The sequence below is a fragment of the Aethalodelphis obliquidens genome, unplaced genomic scaffold (assembly GCF_003676395.1).
Source record: "Aethalodelphis obliquidens isolate GAN/ISIS:26980383/991018 unplaced genomic scaffold, ASM367639v1 scaffold3, whole genome shotgun sequence".
NCBI classification, from domain to species: Eukaryota; Metazoa; Chordata; class Mammalia; order Artiodactyla; family Delphinidae; genus Aethalodelphis; species Aethalodelphis obliquidens.
This window is the reverse complement of record NW_020837947.1, coordinates 37,492,214-37,508,604: the sequence shown is the minus strand read 5'-3', so window position 1 is coordinate 37,508,604 and position 16,391 is coordinate 37,492,214. Positions and strand designations below refer to the sequence as shown.

Sequence of the window (16,391 nt, the reverse complement as noted above, 5' to 3'; positions counted from 1 at the left end):
GGAGGGGCCCCTGTTTGATAGTTGTGCTCTTTTAAAGAGGAAGAGTGAAGGATTTGTGGGTATTTGTACTCTCTCAGTTATTCATGAGCATTTGGGTCAAAGACCTCTAAGTACTGAGTGACCATATAATTTGTCAAAACTGGGATACTTTTGAGAATTAAAGTGGGCATCATTAAAAATTATCTTGGAATAATGCACATTAATTATGTTTGGTTTGGACACAGATTTATGGCCAACCTCCTTAGATAATCTGATAAAAGCTCAGGATACAAGGTTAGAAACCCTTGATTATTATCCACCCCCAATTCTTGAGGAGTCCTTCTCCCCCACAAACTGTTCTTTTCAAATTACAAATTACTCCTTTCTTAGTAGCTTTGAAATCAGGCACACAGAACCTTTGAGTTCCAAGGGTTTTCTTGTTGATTATATGGTGCAGTCATACAGCAAACTGACGTAACAAATGGAACCCAGTTTCCTGTTCTAAGAGCATGGAGGGTGAAGGTGCCTCCTTGATTTTAGTCTAATGAGCGTGGACTTTGGAGTCAGAAAGACATGAATTCAAGGCCTAGCCTACCACTTACTATCTGTGTGCCTTTGGGCAAATTATTACTCTCTTTTAACCTCAGTTTTTCCACAGGAGATGTATAGTGCTTTTAGCGTAATGGTGGTCAAACAATATATGTCCATGTGCAATATTTTATATTATTAATCTTATTACTTTCCAGCAATTCTCTAACTCATGGCAGCAAAAAGCAACAGATAAAGTATTTCTAGCCCTGACTTTTTCCCTTGAGACCCATACACATATATCCAGCTGCTTACTTGACATCTCAACTCGGTAGTCTAAAAGATACCACAAACATATGGAAACAAATAGAACCATTTGTGCAAGATAAAACTCAATTTGATCCTCCAAAAGTCTTCCCCATCTCTGGATATTGTACCCCTGTTCACCCAGGTGCTCGGGATAAATATGTAGGAGTGATCCTTAATTCGTAGGGTTGCAATCCTACTCACTCCCCATATGTCGTTTGTACGTAAGTGCTATTGACTCTAGCCCCTGGGATTTCTCAAGTCTGGCCACTCCTACTCCCCAGCAAGGACAACCCTGAACAAGCAGCTGTCTCATGCCTGAGGCACTGCAATTGAGTTTTATCTGCTGTCTTTGCAATGCTTTCTACCAAAAGGAAATTTTAAAAACAATTCAGATCACATGCATTCCTAACTTTTAACACTTCAATACATTTTTATTTCATTTTCAAATAAAACCTTCTTTTTAAATTATGGCCTACAAGGTCTCCTTTCCTGGTCCAGGTCCTGCCAACCTCTCCAGTCTCATTGTCTCCTGCTTCTCAATTCCCATCTATTACATTACAGTCACTCTGGTCATCTTTCTGCCCACTGGATTTGATAAGTTTCCCCTCAGGACCTTTGAAGTTTCTATTTCTTCTGTATGGAATCCTTTCTCCCTGATACGCTCATGACTACCACTTCACATTTTTAGGTTTCATGTCAACTTTTATTTCCATAGAGAGGCCTTCCCTCACCATCCTACCCAAAGAAGGATTACCCTATCCTTGTAACACATTTTATTAAGTATTGTTATCACTACCAGCTAGCGGCCTGTGTATGTATGTTGTATACAATGATATGTTTATTGTTTGTTTTCCCTCAGTAGAAAGTAGATGCCATAAAGGCAGGGACTGTCTTTTCCACTTCTACAATCCCACCATCCAGAATGTTCCTAGCACATAGTAGATTCTCAAAGCATAGTTACTGAGTACATAACTCTGCTCTCTGGTGTTTCCTAAGCATTGCTGGTTATGTTCACACACATGCATTCACCAAGTCTTCAATAATAGCATAGAAAATAAATACAAGCCTTCACCTAAAACTTTCAGACCAAAGCATAATCCTGAAGGAATAAGTAACTGAATCAAACAATATATGTCTACAACAACTGTTGCTTGGTGTTGACACAAGCTTAATAAATAGTGTCAATTGAGAAATAATTCAATAAATAAGACAAAGCCAACGTAACACCTTTATTACTGATAAAGTTGGTATTGGAGAATATATCTGCAAGAGGGTGAGACTCCTGATACTGAACTAGACAGTCTTGTTTAACAAGCCTCAGGCATGGCTGAATAATCAGAGCCTCCCCATACAGGAGCCAGTATGTAAAATTTAGGGCCTGGTGCATGTGGGCATGCTGGCTCAGAGTGAGAAGTGTCTGGGCTGCACTGGCCCAGTTTCTCCTTTTGAACTTACCACTCAGATTAAGCCCCTCCATCTCCCCTGCAGAGGGAGAAGTGAATGGGAGGGCAGAGCTAGGCAGCAGTGGTATAACCATGGAGCTTTCACCAATGGACAGAAACATAAGTGGTGCAGAGGTGCCTCCTGCCCAGTCTGTGACCAACATTGTAATTTTAAAAATGTATATATTTTATTAGATTAATGCTAATACATTACCTTTTTTCATTCTTAACTGTTTTAAAATTTTTTCACTAATCATGAGAGTCAAGGAGGTAGAATATAGTGTTTACTATTCTAGACCAAGATGAAATATCCACAACTTTACGGAAAATTAGTGATCTTTAAGGATAACTTTCAAAGATACGACCTTTGGGAATTATAATAAGAGGAACATTTGAAATGTGTTTCAGGTCACTATTTTAATTCTATAGGCACTTATATGGAAGCTGAAATGGAGAATTACCCATTTTTATTGGAAAATGATTACTTTTCATAACTAAATTTGAGAGTTGTGCACTATTTACCTAGTGTGATAGCAGACAGTAAAATGATCATTACTAAAAGAAGGTCTTAGCTTCAATTTTCTCTCCTCTAAATGTAACAGAATATATTGAACTTGTAGAGTGCTTTGAGCTCAGTGAGAATTTCTGTTAATAGTACTATTTTTTCAAGTTTAAAACTAAAGGCTTCCAAAATTTCTTTGAAATTTTATGTTACTTTCGTTTTCAAAGGTTTTTAGCACCTATAAATGGAGATTATTACTGATGCAAAGCATTGTGATGGATGATTAATGAAGAAATTAGTACAGTGTTAAGTTTTAGGGAGTAAATGAGGAGTTTGTTGAGAAAGGGCCGTGACACATTACTTCAATCTCATCCCTAGAGAAGCATCAGTACCATTATGTTGTTCGGTTTCCCTGGCCGTTTTGTGTCCTGCAGTTACTCGTCAATATATCCTTGACTTTCTTTGTCAGATGCTCCTACTAAATAAATCTCATGCCATACATCACTTTCTCTTTCCAGCCTCCTGGTCAAGTCCAAGAGTGAATCTCATGCATTACTTCTGTGATCCCTATTAGGCAGATCAGGAACTCTTCCCAGTGCTCTTAGCAAGCAGTTTTAGAACAATCCTCTCTGAGCTTGCCTCTCCCCCTCCTCTACTACAGGATAGCAAAATTATCTCTCTCCGGGCATACGTGATACTGATTGTTAGCTTATCTTAATCCAGTATCTGGTGTGAGGAAAATATGAACCAACAGGATGCCCCACCGACCCTGGTCAGCAAAGCACTAACTGTTGACCCTGGAATTTCTGCTGAACTCCACTAAGGCACTGGCCACTCTATTTGAATTGGGAGATTGTCACCAGACCGTGAAAGGAGTTCTAGATAACAATGACTTATTTAAGAGAACAATGAACACAATTCTTGGTGTTCTAGGCTCTAGGAATCCCTATATACTTTAAAGTCCAAGTGAGTTAATCTGGCTACTTACTTAAGTGTTCACTACCAACTATCTCAGGAAAAAAATCCCAGGTGTTGCAATAAAAATACTCAGTGGTGTGGATGGCGGTCTCTCTAAAATAGGCTGTCCATTTTTCTGGATCCAGATTTGGGCACTAAACAGTGGAAGGAGAAATGATGCAAATGACTTCTGTGGAGAACCAGAACCACGGATAAGACCTGCATCTCTTGGCAGTGCAAATTGCACCAGAAAGGATCCTGGGTGCTTACGTGAGTTTAGAATAACATCACTAGTGTGTCTTCAGTCCACAATGTGTAGTAGGAGTTGGTTTGAATCTGACCTTCTCCATGGACTGTGAGTGATAGTATAAACATTCTTTGTAGGATACGTGGCTGTGTTTATTTGCCTATAGCAAATATTTTGGTGCGGTTTGTTTAGCATGCTTGCAAGTGGGGGGAAGCATCAGCTTGTTGGGCTTTCAAGCAGAACAGTTTTTACACATTCCATAGGTTTAAAAAAAAACGTTTTTCAGGCCTCAGACATCTTAGATGTAAGCTTATATATGATGATGAAGGGAAGTGAATCCACTATCAAGTGCTGGTAATGGTAAGTTAGTAATAGGTTTGGGATTAGAATGCAAGGGTATAAGATTGTAAGAGAGAAAGTGGGAATTGAAAAAATTTAAAGGGAAATACATGTTTTTCTGTAATTAATTTAATATTGCCCAGTAATGCCATGCAAGCGATTACCACCCTGAGATCTTGGAACATTTTATATTATTTCATTAAATTTTTCCAGCAATCATATGATGTAAGTACTAAGTTATTGTCCCCATATTACAGATAAAGTTACACAGAGTTAGAAACATTAAATGAGATGTCTAACGTTCCATAAGTTATAAACAGCAAAGGGGTCTATTGAAGGCAGGGCTGGCTGTCTCCAAAGCCTGTGTTTCACATGTTGCCCTAGCTTGGCATTTATATTGTTTCTCAGGAAGTCTGTGCTGGAATAAGAGAACTGGACTTTGAGCCCTACTCTGACTCTTCTCACTCCTTGATCTTCTTCAAATTGCTTAATCTCTTTGAATTTCAGTTTCCTGGTCTATAGAATGGGGATGTCGATGATCTAAGATGTAATTCAGATAATGATTTCAGATACAGTTGTGAGAAATGAGTGAGAATAAAGTGATTTGCACAGTGCTTGGAACCTGATAAGCACTCAATAAATTGTAGAAGAAAGAAAGAAAGAGAAAGAAAGGAAGGAGGGAGGGAGGGAGGGAGGAAGGAAGGAAGGGAGGAAAGAAATTCCTTTCCAAAATTCATTTTTACTTGGTTACAGTTTTCTGAAGAAAAATCCACTTTTAAGACCTCTTTACAGAAACCACTATTTTAAAATATTTCAAGCATAAGACAATATGACAATTTTGTCACCATGAAAAATGTGAAAACTGTAATTAACATAAAGCATTTCACAAAAGTATGTGACAGTATAAATGTCACTTAGGCAATCAAATCTTGAAATCCTAAAGGAGAAAGGGAAAAGGAAGCACTTGGCATTCCATCTTCACAGGAACCATGAAATGGCTATCATAACGTGATATTACTATAACCCTGCTAGAATAAATACAAACAACTCTAAGAACTATAAACTCCCAATAGTTTCTGTCTTAAATTAGTTATAGAAATATTTCCCCTCTTCCTCCACATCATAAACACATTCTATAGTTTATTATTTTAAAATGGCACTTCTTTAGTCCAACACTGATAGCTAACTAAATATTGCCATTGAAACAGACACATTTAATTCCTACCTTTTCATCCAAATAGTCTCATTTTAATGGGAATATATTAAAACCCAAATAAGCTCTGTGTTTATTCACGTCTGAGTACATTTAAGCTTAAGGTATAATGAAGTTACGGAGACAAAAAATGTGTTCCGTGTTTTACTTAGAAATGAAGCTCATGATATATTTGGATCTGAATATGGTGATACATATGTGACTATAACAACTGATAGGAAAAGTGTATTTTTTAAATTCCTAGAATTCACATATTAAAATGTTTTGCCAAAGGATCTGTAGGTATCAAATTTATCATATACATTTACTTTGGCAAAGGTTTGAAAAGAACAGATGAAATGCAACTCTCTAAAATGTTAGGTTAAAAACAATCTTCTAGATGTCTTGGCCTTAGTATATACAACATTGAGCAGTGATTAATGGCTTTAGTTTTTCGTGGCTTCCTACACCCATACTCCCTTCTTTCCAATCCATTTTATGTACAGCTGCAAGGTGACTTCCTAGGGCACAGCTCTTGTCTTCTCTGCTCAAGAACTATAATAGGCCCCTTATTGCCTACTCAGTAAAGTCCAGCTCTTCAGACTGACATTCAGACTTGTCATTGCCTTCTTTTCTCCTCCAGGCACCTTATGTTGCAGCTAAACTGACCTATTTTCTGAGTCTGGATCTGCAATTTTTCTACCTCTAAGACTTGAGCCAGCTTAAATACTGCTGCCAATTCACACAGGTGGCAGTAACTTCCCTTTGTCAGAACTGCCATAGCCCTCAGCCCTCAACTATACTGACTTACAGATCTTAATAATTTTTTTTTTTGGCTATGGTAATTTTTAGACTGTCTCCTAAACTTCCAAATGTTAGTCCCTAAAGGCAGTATGTGTTCCGCTCAACTTGCAGCTGTTAACAAGTACAGTGTTTTTGTTCCCTTTCTGCTGGCTGCTCGCTCTCTGCATTCCATCTTCTATTAGTGTCCCCTCGTCAAAGAAAGAGGATGTCATTCAGAGGAGGGTTCTGACTAGGGAGCGAGAAGAGAGAGAAACTCACAACTTTCAGCCACTGAATGAATGGGGGAAAGTAGATTTGTGGCAGAAGTTGGAGGAGCAGATAAAAGGAAAGGTGTTTCAGTCTTTTCTCATCTGCTCTGGATGAGGCTGAAATCCCTGCATGGTGGATGTAGATTGAGGGCAAAGTCTAAAGGAGAATTGTTTTGCCACATTTCTCACTCCCACAACCCCAACAGGGGGCGGCAGCGCCACAGTAAAATTGGCAAGGTGATGTGACTGGAGAGAGTGAAGGCCTGGGTACAGTTCTCCAGTGTCCCCTGGACTCCTGAGTCATGTGGACAGTATCCGGAAATTCTCTGTGGTCCCACAGAGGAATCTTGAGTCAGGCTGGCAGTGCTGGCTGACGTACAATGACAATGTCGTGATGCCCAGAGAACTGGTTGTTGGGCTGAACAGTATTATGACTAATGAGAATTTTATTATGATTTGAAGTTAGTGCTTATGTGGTTTTGCCATGAAGGCATATGTGAAGACAAAAATAGTATGGGAAGGGGAAATCATTGGGCATGCCCCCCCCGCCCCCCGCCAAGACTGTTATCAGAAGGTATCAAAGAACCACCCATACTTTCCACAGAATGCCTGGGCAAAGCCTCCTGGAAGCATCTCACAATCACTGTCTTCACTGCACAATTCCAGGATGGGCAATGGAGGCGGAACGGATTTACGAGGAAGTCATGCTCCTGTACTCCAGCTCACAGCGAAAGAAGGAACACCAGAAGTGCCTGCCTCTTTCATCCACCTCCAGGTTTAAAAGACAATTTAAATTCAGCATTCCACCTTCTCCCTCAAAAAGGGAAAACAAACATTTGATTAGAATACTGTATTTATATTACTGAACACCTTAGCTATAAAAAAGAAACAACTGTGTTTAGGGATTTATTTTTCTTCTCTTCAGAAGCTCAGAATATACCACCCTGTTAGGATTTTGAATTAATCCTATTATAAGTAAGTACACTACATCTACTTTCCTAACACTTCTCGTTGTCACTTTCTAATATTGTATTAAATTAGTATTTATTAGGGTTGTAGAAGGATAAACTGGGGAAAGCACAGCAAATAAAGAAATTGTACAGTAATTACATTATCAGGAAAGATACTTTCAAGCTGTGCAGTAAATCTTAATTACATTAAAAAAATGTAGAGTACATATTACTACTGCCTCACTAAAAACTAATCATTTGTTTAGTATTACTCTATTGAATGGTTTAAATACTCCTCATCTTGTAATTGTAGGAAATGAATCTCAGCTTTTAATTGGCTTTTGAGAATGTGAAGTCATTTGAATGGATGGAATATATTTTTTCTACTTCCCTTCTGCACAGAATATGAAACTCAAATTATTACTAATCAATTCTTATTCTGGTTAATTCAGAGCACCACTTTCTTTCATATTAAATCCACTGGTTTCTCTGAGATATTAGTATAAAGTTAACTTTTTGATTGTGACACTAGCATTGATATCTAAACTTTAATTTTTACTTATTTCAATTTTCAAGAAATAGTAAGTTCCCTTTAATTATGATTTGAAAACATGGTTTGAAAACATGGCCCTCCGCTTCTCTGACATTCCTCCACTCATGGGGGTGGGCACCTAGGTCTTCCCCCTTTAAGTAGGGTGGGCTTGTGACTTCCTCGGAACGAACAGACTCTGGTGGGAGTGGAGCTGGGTGACTTCTGAGGCTGGGTGGTAAAGGGCAGTACAGCTTCTGCCTTGTGTGCTGGCACCTTCTGCGTGGAGCCCTCGGCTGCCATATAAGAAGTCTGACTCCTCTGTGGCAGTCATGCTGTGAGGAAGCCAAGCTGCAAGAAGGGCCACATGTAGGTGACCTGCTCTGCAGTCCTGGTCTTCATGTCCTTCCAGCCCATGTGCCAGATGTGCGAGTGAGTGAAGCTTCAGGTGATCTCTGCCAGAGCCATTCCCTTGTCTTGGAGTCTTTCCAGCTGAAGCCCCAGCGTGGAGCCGAGACACTTCCCCAACTGAGCCCTCTCCAAATCCCCGACCTATAGAACCCTTGAGCATAATAAAATCACTGTTCAAAGCCGTTACATTTGGAGTGGATTGTTACCCAAATATAGCAACTAGAACTCCTGGCTTATCCTTACACTTATTTTTCAGCTCTTCGTGTTGAAGAAAAAATCAGCACAACTTAGAGGAAAATAAAAAGATGACAATACAGATTTTCCAATCTCTGATAAATATTTTTTTCCTAAAATTGCATGTCTTTCTATGAGATAATTTATTAAAATAATAACTGAGTCTTATTATTTGTAAAATAATTGTATTAATATGCCTTAGAATATCTCATAATATGATTGAAATGTTAAAATACTCAAGTTAATGTATGCAATTTATCTCCAGCAAATAGGTACTGAAATCTCAGCATATTGATGGTACTTTACTTGATCTTATAAGTAAAATTTACATAAATTACAAATTAAAATAATTTAATTTAGAAGGATATAACCCAAGTGGTATTTCATACAAAAACATGACTGGTTACGCACTGACCATAACACAGCTCTGTCTTTATCATGGCATAATCTGTCATTGTGGCTTATCAATATCTCTGGAGGCCAGCATTTTGGTCACATAGATAAATGGATTTTTATTGCTATGGTCTGTACTATAGAACCTGTCATTAGATAACATTATTAGAAATGGACTTGAACTTTCAAGAGGAATCATCACAGGAAAGTGAGAGTCAATGTGATATATTTTTAGGCCACAGTCCATCTTAGCATATTTACTAGGTATTTAATAAATAATTAGTGCATAAAAGACACACAAATTAAAATGGAAGGTGAAAAAGTATTTGAAAAATGATAATATTCGTTACTGATAAAGGCAGAGGGGATCTGGCATGCACATTCCCTACAGGTGTAAATCTGTAGAAATCCTCAGGAAATCTGGATTTATTTATCAAAAGCATCATAATTTTGCTCATTCTTTGTCTCACTAGTTCACTTCTAGAAATGTATAATAAGGAAATAAAACATAGGTGATGACATGCCTACAAATTTAAATATTATAAAATGTATAATATTGAAACATTGGAAGCAAACTGTATTGGTTTTCTATTGCTGCTATGAAAAATCACCAGAAATTTAGTGGCTTAAAACAGCACATTAATTATCTTACACTTTTATAGGTCAGAAGTCTGACAGGGGTCTCAGTTGGCTAAAATCAAGCTGTGGGCATAAATGTATTCCTCCTGAAAGCTGTGAGAGAGATTCTGTTTCTTAGCCTTTCTAGCTTCCAGAGGACACCTACATTCCTTGAATCATAACCTCCTTCCCCCATCTACAAATCCAGCAATGGTGCGTTGAATGTCTTCTCATCTTGCATCTCCTGACCCTTCTTTCGTTATCCTTTCTTTCTCCCCACCCCCAAGATGTTCTCAGCTTTTAAGGGCCAAGTGATTAGATTGGGACCACCTGAATAATCCAGACTCTTCTCCCCATCTCAAGGTTCTTAATGTAATCATGTATTCAAAAACCTCTTTTGCCATGTGAAGTAACATATTCACAGGTTCTAGGGATTACTGTGTGGACATATTTGAGGGGCCATTATTCTGCCCACCACCAAGTGGGGAAAGTGGGGGTGGGTGGTGGTGGGATGAATTGGGAGATGGGGATTGACATGTATACACTGATATGTATAAAATAGATAACTAATAAGGACCTGCTGTATAGCACAAGGAACTCCACTTCGCTGTACAGTAGAAACTAACACAACATTGTAAAACAACTATACCCCAATTAAAAACAAAAAAACAAAAAAAACTTGTATGTCTAAGAAAAAAATATGAATTAAATAACTGGGATACTTGCTTACATTGGAATGTTATGTAGTCATTAAAGCTGTGTTGTATGCAGAATAACGATACCTAACAATGTTAAAATGTTAACTATGGGCCAGGCACTGTTCTAAAAGCTTTACATATATTGACATTACTTAATGCTCCCAACAACCTTATGATATATGTGTATTATTACTCCATGCCCCCTTTTATAAAGAAACTGAGGTACAGTTGCTAAGTGGCAGAGCTTGGATTATGAAGTCAAACTGGCTGCAGAGTCCATGAGTTTAATAGTTAATAATTTGGACATATGTTCTAATCTGTTGTTAAGTGAAAAAAAGTAGATTAAGATAGATTACGCATGATATAATCCCATTTTTGTACTTTCTGCAAAAATGAAAGATTATCTCTGGATGGAAGGATTATGAGTGATTATTTTCTTTTTTAATTTATTTTGAAAATACTGTTTCCTAATAGCTGTTATTTTCCAAACAAGAGAAAAAAACATCCAAGTTTGAACAAATATACAGTGACTTAAATGTTGGTTTTGTGATTGTAAAATTAATTGCTGCCTTTATGTTTTCAAACTATAATGAATGGAGACCGAGTAAAACTCAGAGTGAAATTGCTCAGTGGTGTTACAAAGCCAATGTTAACACATTCTCCCCACAGAAACAAGATAATTAAAAATAGCTGTGCCACCAGACTAGTCAACAAAAGCCCTTAGCACCTTACAGAGCTGAATAGTATATAACTTTATACTCATATACTATATAGTACATGACTAAACAAAAGGCCATTGCCATTCCAGTTTGAGGTGTCTCTCTCCTTCATGCACATCTACGGGACAGTTGGAATTCTCTCTCAAGTCTTTTCCACTAAGGCTCCAAAGATAACAGGAAATAGAATAGGAAGGGCATGGCCACCTTAAGGAATGGAACTTCAACCCTAACTACAGCACATTTTCACAAGGCAGGCATAGCGTATATGCTATCTAAAAGATATGATGTGATTTAAGTTTAGAGGTAATGAAGTACGATCTCAGTAAAGCTGGAAAAAAAGAGACAACTAAGTTTGTCATCATCCTTATAAATATTTTTAAGTCATCACTTCTGTACGGAATTCTAAAAGAATGACAAGCAAGTACAGTAAAATACCAATATGAAAGTACACAAAAGAAAAGCAGATTTTGATGTCCCACAAACATGCCTTCACCACACTCTAATTCTGCCACAGAGAACGTGTGCGTCTGTGATCAAGACATAGTTGTCCCCCTTTATCCATGGCGGATGTGTTCCAAGACCGCCAGTGGATGCCTGCAACCACTGATAGTACAGAACCCTGTACACAAGGGTATCTTTAAAACGAGCATTGCACCAACTTACCAGTTTCCTGTGAGTAATGAACGAGATGATATAGGGGCAGCACGTAAGGCAGTGGGTGCATGCAGTAAATGCAACGGCAGGTGCAACACTGAACGCACTTCTGGTTCACTCTTCTGAGAACAGTGACAATGATGTCAGATCAGGAATAAAAACTCCTAAAGACTGCCTTCTGCTGGGTTTCTCCAGAGGCAGCCCTGACACAGGATTTGAGTGAAGTGGTTTATTGCTGAGTTGATCTCAGGAAGCACCGGTAGAGCAGTAGGGAAATGGGGCAGGGAAGGGAAGGAAGCTAATTCAGAAGGCAGGAACGAGCATGCCTCAAGGTTTCACAACTCTGGGTTGAGAAAGTTGGGAAATTTATCCACCAACTCCCATCCATTAATGGGTGAAGGTTGCTCTTGAGGCTGTACCTTCACTCCCAGTCAAGCACCTCCTGTGGGCAGAAAAAGCCTGTAACAGTCCCAGGTGCTTGCAGAAAGAAGATGGGCATGTTCTAAAGGGCAAGAATCCAGGGACTATGCGTGGGGTGCTGAGAGTCAGCTACAGACAGCGTTATGTTATCCTTTTACCTGTAGAGCCTAAAGGCCACTCAGGCTGTTGCTGGTTGCAGGGAAACCATTGCAGGATTATAGATGAATCCACAGAAATGCACTGTTGCAATTATGAATTTTAAAAGGGAACAGAATGATTTTCATAATATGGCAACAGCTTCTTTAAGCATTAGAAAGCATTAACTTACAGATTTCTTTTTGCTTGGCAATACAAAATACCTGCACCCCCAGCAGCTACTGGACAGCTAACCTGTGTGTAGAAACAGAATAACAACGAAAAGAAACACTTGCCACCAGACACCTCTGGCTTCAGTTTCACCAAGTATTGTGGAGCAGCTATTACTTGTTAGGCCCTTCCATGGGTAAGAGCACATATTGGGCTCTCATCATTTCATTAAACTTCGAAAGACACTTTTCAGAGAAAAGGCCATTTACAAGTGGGGCGATTAAAATCGGGCATTCTCATTATAGTAACAAAATATCCACATTCTACAAATTTAACAAGTCAACAAGTCAAATCTCTTTTCCACTGTGTACAGTTGACAAATCATTTCTGAAAATTCAGTCCCACGCTTCTGGGGACTAGGGTCCCTATGCCCTATTCAATTTATTTATATTTAGTCATTCTGATACATCATTATTTACTCAAAGGAAGCAATCATTTGGGGTCCGTATTTGTGGTTCCCAGCATAATATTATCCTACACAAATACCATTTTCTCAGTAGGGCCAAATCCCACTTGCTAGGGAAAGCTCTTTGCTTGATGTGGTTTCAACAGTCTTAATCTCTTCGGAGGGTGTGGGAAGATACTTGCTATTTAGTTTCCTAAACCGTTCTCTTTAATTACCAATCTTGCCCCTTCATACCAAGGACTCAGTACCTCAGCGGATCTCTACACCACACTTTCACTTCCTGGGAAAGTTAGAAATGATTTGACAAGCGGCTCAGGTCTATAAAGAAAACACTGACCCTTGGATCCCGACACCCAAACCCCAGGGGACGCCACCTGGACCAGTCTGCTTCGCTCTTCAGCTTTTCACCCGCAGGTGGCAGCAACGGGCTCCGAAGCGTGTGTCTCAGCAGGTTACCGGAGCCGAGGCATAGCTTCTGGCTGGCGTTCCAGAGCGAGGGCTGCAGCATCCACCTCCAGGAATCCACATCCAGCCGGGACGGACCCTGAGGCTGAAGTACTTCAGTTTTGAAATTGTCTCTGATCCTTACATTTCTTGAGTGAAAACAAACAACAGTTTGAAGCAGCAACGACAACTCATTGCGTCCCTACTTCCCCCAGTTCCCAATTTTCCTACCAACTCCAGCAGCAACCCGGCCCCTTTTCCGGAGCAGGGTCTGTTCCGTAACTCTCTACGCTCCGGCCCTTGTACATCCTCGGGAGCCGGGTGCCGGGCGGCTGGCAGTGCGTCGGCAACCGCTGCGTCCCTTCTCCTCCGACCAGTCTGCCACACGGGCTTTCCGGCCGGTCGGGATGCCAGGGCTGCACTCCTATTTCATCACCCATCCTCCTTCCCTAACCCTCCTCTTCGTCCCTTTTCCCCCAAACACACAGGCACACAAGCTGCTCGGTCGCGCATAGTGCTCCGGGCTCGGCTGCGGGAGCAGGACCTGCACAAGCCCAGCAAGCTACGGACACGCCGCCCGGACTCTTCAGCCCGCGGGCCCCAGTGTCCCCACCGCCGCAGCCGCCGCTTCTGCGTCGCTCCTTCCCGCCTAGACACCGCCGCCAACAGCCCCCTCGGCTGCAGCCTCGGCAGGGCTGGAGGAAGTTGACGCTTTGGGAGGGGGCGGCGGGGAGCAGGTTGAAGGATTTGTTGTAGGAGGATTAACACATCTGGGCGAGGGGAGGGGCAGCGCCGCTGCAGGACGCGGCGCGGACCCGGCATCCCTGCGCGCAGCAGCCTCGGCCGCCGCTTCCCGGGACCGCGGAGCCCGGACGCCCCCGCCCGGCCCGCGCCCCGCCCCCGCCCGCTGGGCCCCGCAGCGCGGGGCGCAGAGGAGCCGCGGGCGGCGCAGGGAGGCGGGCAGCGCCCCGCGCACGCTTCTGCCACCCCCGGAGCCGGCGCGCGGAGAGCGCCGGGCGAGCGCGCGTCGGGCGGCGGCCGCGCTGGGGGGCGTGGGGCGAGGCGGCGCGGGGAGCGGCGGGGGCGAAACTTCGAGGCCAGATGCCCGAGGGCGCGGCGGCGCTGCGAGGCTGCCGCTGCTGCCCCTGCGGGCCCCGGGCGCGTCTCCGCGGGCGGCGCTGCCCGCGGCGCGGCGTGTGCACCGAGCAAGTGAAGGTATGTGTGGCGGGCTCGGCTGGAACTGCCGCCGCTACCGCCGCCGCGCTAGCAGGTCCTAATGCCTGTCACTTCCCAGGACGCTGGCAGCTGCAGCCCGGAGCCCACGAGCCCTCGGCAGGTTTGCCTGTCCTTCCCCGCGATCTGATTGGATAAAGTGGGGGCTCGACGGTGGCCGACGTGGGACAGTTTGGCTGTGGCAGGGGTCTCGGAAACCATGGGTTATTGCAGTGGCAGGTGCACGCTTATCTTTATCTGTGGCATGCAACTGGTAAGTGACACTTGGGTCTTCTTATTCTGTAACGTGCTTTTGAGATAGTGGGCAGGGGAGTGCAGTAAAAGGTCTGCCATTGATTAGAACGGAAGAAAAAAGAAAAGAAAAGGTGACAGATATATTGCCTATATTTAAAATGCGTTCAGGGAGACGCACTGTGGGGTACAGGACAGGTGAGGCCTTCCGTCCCCGCCTATTTCTTTCCCTCTGAAGACAGTTTGTCAGGTGCGGGTTAAACTTGTCTTTAATTTCTTTAAGCAAAGCAAGAGGTAGCTAGCTCTTGTTCTTTTATGCTTTGCGTTCCTATTAAGGTAACAACGTGGTGGTCACATGTAATTTACTATACAGGTGTTAAAACAAGAGAAAAAACGGAATTTTTGACTTTTCTTCTATGTAGTAATTTTTGCAGTATCTTTGTTTCTTCATTGACGTGTATTATTTTTCAAGGAATATATTGTCTTATAAGTATAATGCTCTAACAAACCACTGTGTAGTGCAGATGGTATCCTTACAGCAGTCTGATCTACAGGACACATTGAGTTTTAAAAGTATGTAGATTGAAGAGAAATACTTAGATGAACTCAGGGACAGCATTGCCATAGACTGAACCAGTAGCCTTGAAATCACAATTATTACAAACAATTCTAAGGAAAAATATTATATCTTACATTATCTATGTAATTGCTCCTGAAATAGATACTGTTGTCTGATCCCGTGGGTTGGAGAATTATATGTACTTTTTGAGGAATGTTGTACAGTTGCAAAGAGGCAAGGAGCCAATAATGGAAAACGTCACGTCTCTGAATTTAAATTCCCTAAGGGCAATAGAAGGAGGGGCTGAGGATAGTTTAGAGGTGAAAAATAGACCACCTTAAGTGCTTAATTTGAGGTAGGAGGTACTTGCTCACTCCGGTTATCAAACAGCTTTCCTTGGAAAGTATAAATTAATCTGAATAGCCACCCACATTTCCAACAATTGTTTCATAAAGGCTGAAAGGACTACAAGACTGGAGACGATATCTAAGAGCCCAATCAGTAACCGAAAGAGCAAGAATTTGCTGTTGAAACTGATAAGTGTTCTTCATTGTTTATCAGTTGTCATGAAGCCCAGGAACGGTTGTTGTTGTTTTCTTTAATATTTAGCTGAAGCAGTGCTTTTAGTTGTATATTGTCTCAAGAATGTTTTTCTTTCCCAGGAAAGTTATCTGATAATGTATATTTTGATCTGTGAATTACTTCTGCACTTGGTTGTAAGAAAAAGAAGGTAGAACTATAAATATAATTTTAAGAATGTAACATTTTCTCAGTGACATGTAAAACAGTTTATTTTTCTGTACCACATATTCGGTTAAGTTCTGCAATAAAGTTTTTTTTTCACTCTTAATGATAAAGCTGTTCAGAACAACGAGTTTACTTTGGAAAACCACCAGGAAGGCCAGGTGTGCCAAACTGTAAACATTTTCAAAACATTCTTATGTTCATATATGATTCAGAAAAGAATACATTTGCTGAT

At 41.3% G+C, this 16,391-nt stretch overlaps 1 protein-coding gene across 2 annotated transcripts in view; it reads left to right on the top strand.

The window, feature by feature from the left end:
- The first annotated feature begins 14,470 nt into the window (after positions 1-14,470).
- Positions 14,471-16,391, top strand: part of NKAIN2 (sodium/potassium transporting ATPase interacting 2) — a 979,230-nt gene continuing 977,309 nt past the window's right edge. For both annotated transcript variants that reach the window (XM_027087241.1, XM_027087234.1), the window contains exon 1: positions 14,471-14,875. In XM_027087241.1, the coding sequence (XP_026943042.1) occupies positions 14,822-14,875 (54 nt within the window). In that variant the 5' untranslated portion in view covers positions 14,471-14,821. The remainder of the gene's footprint in view (positions 14,876-16,391) is intronic.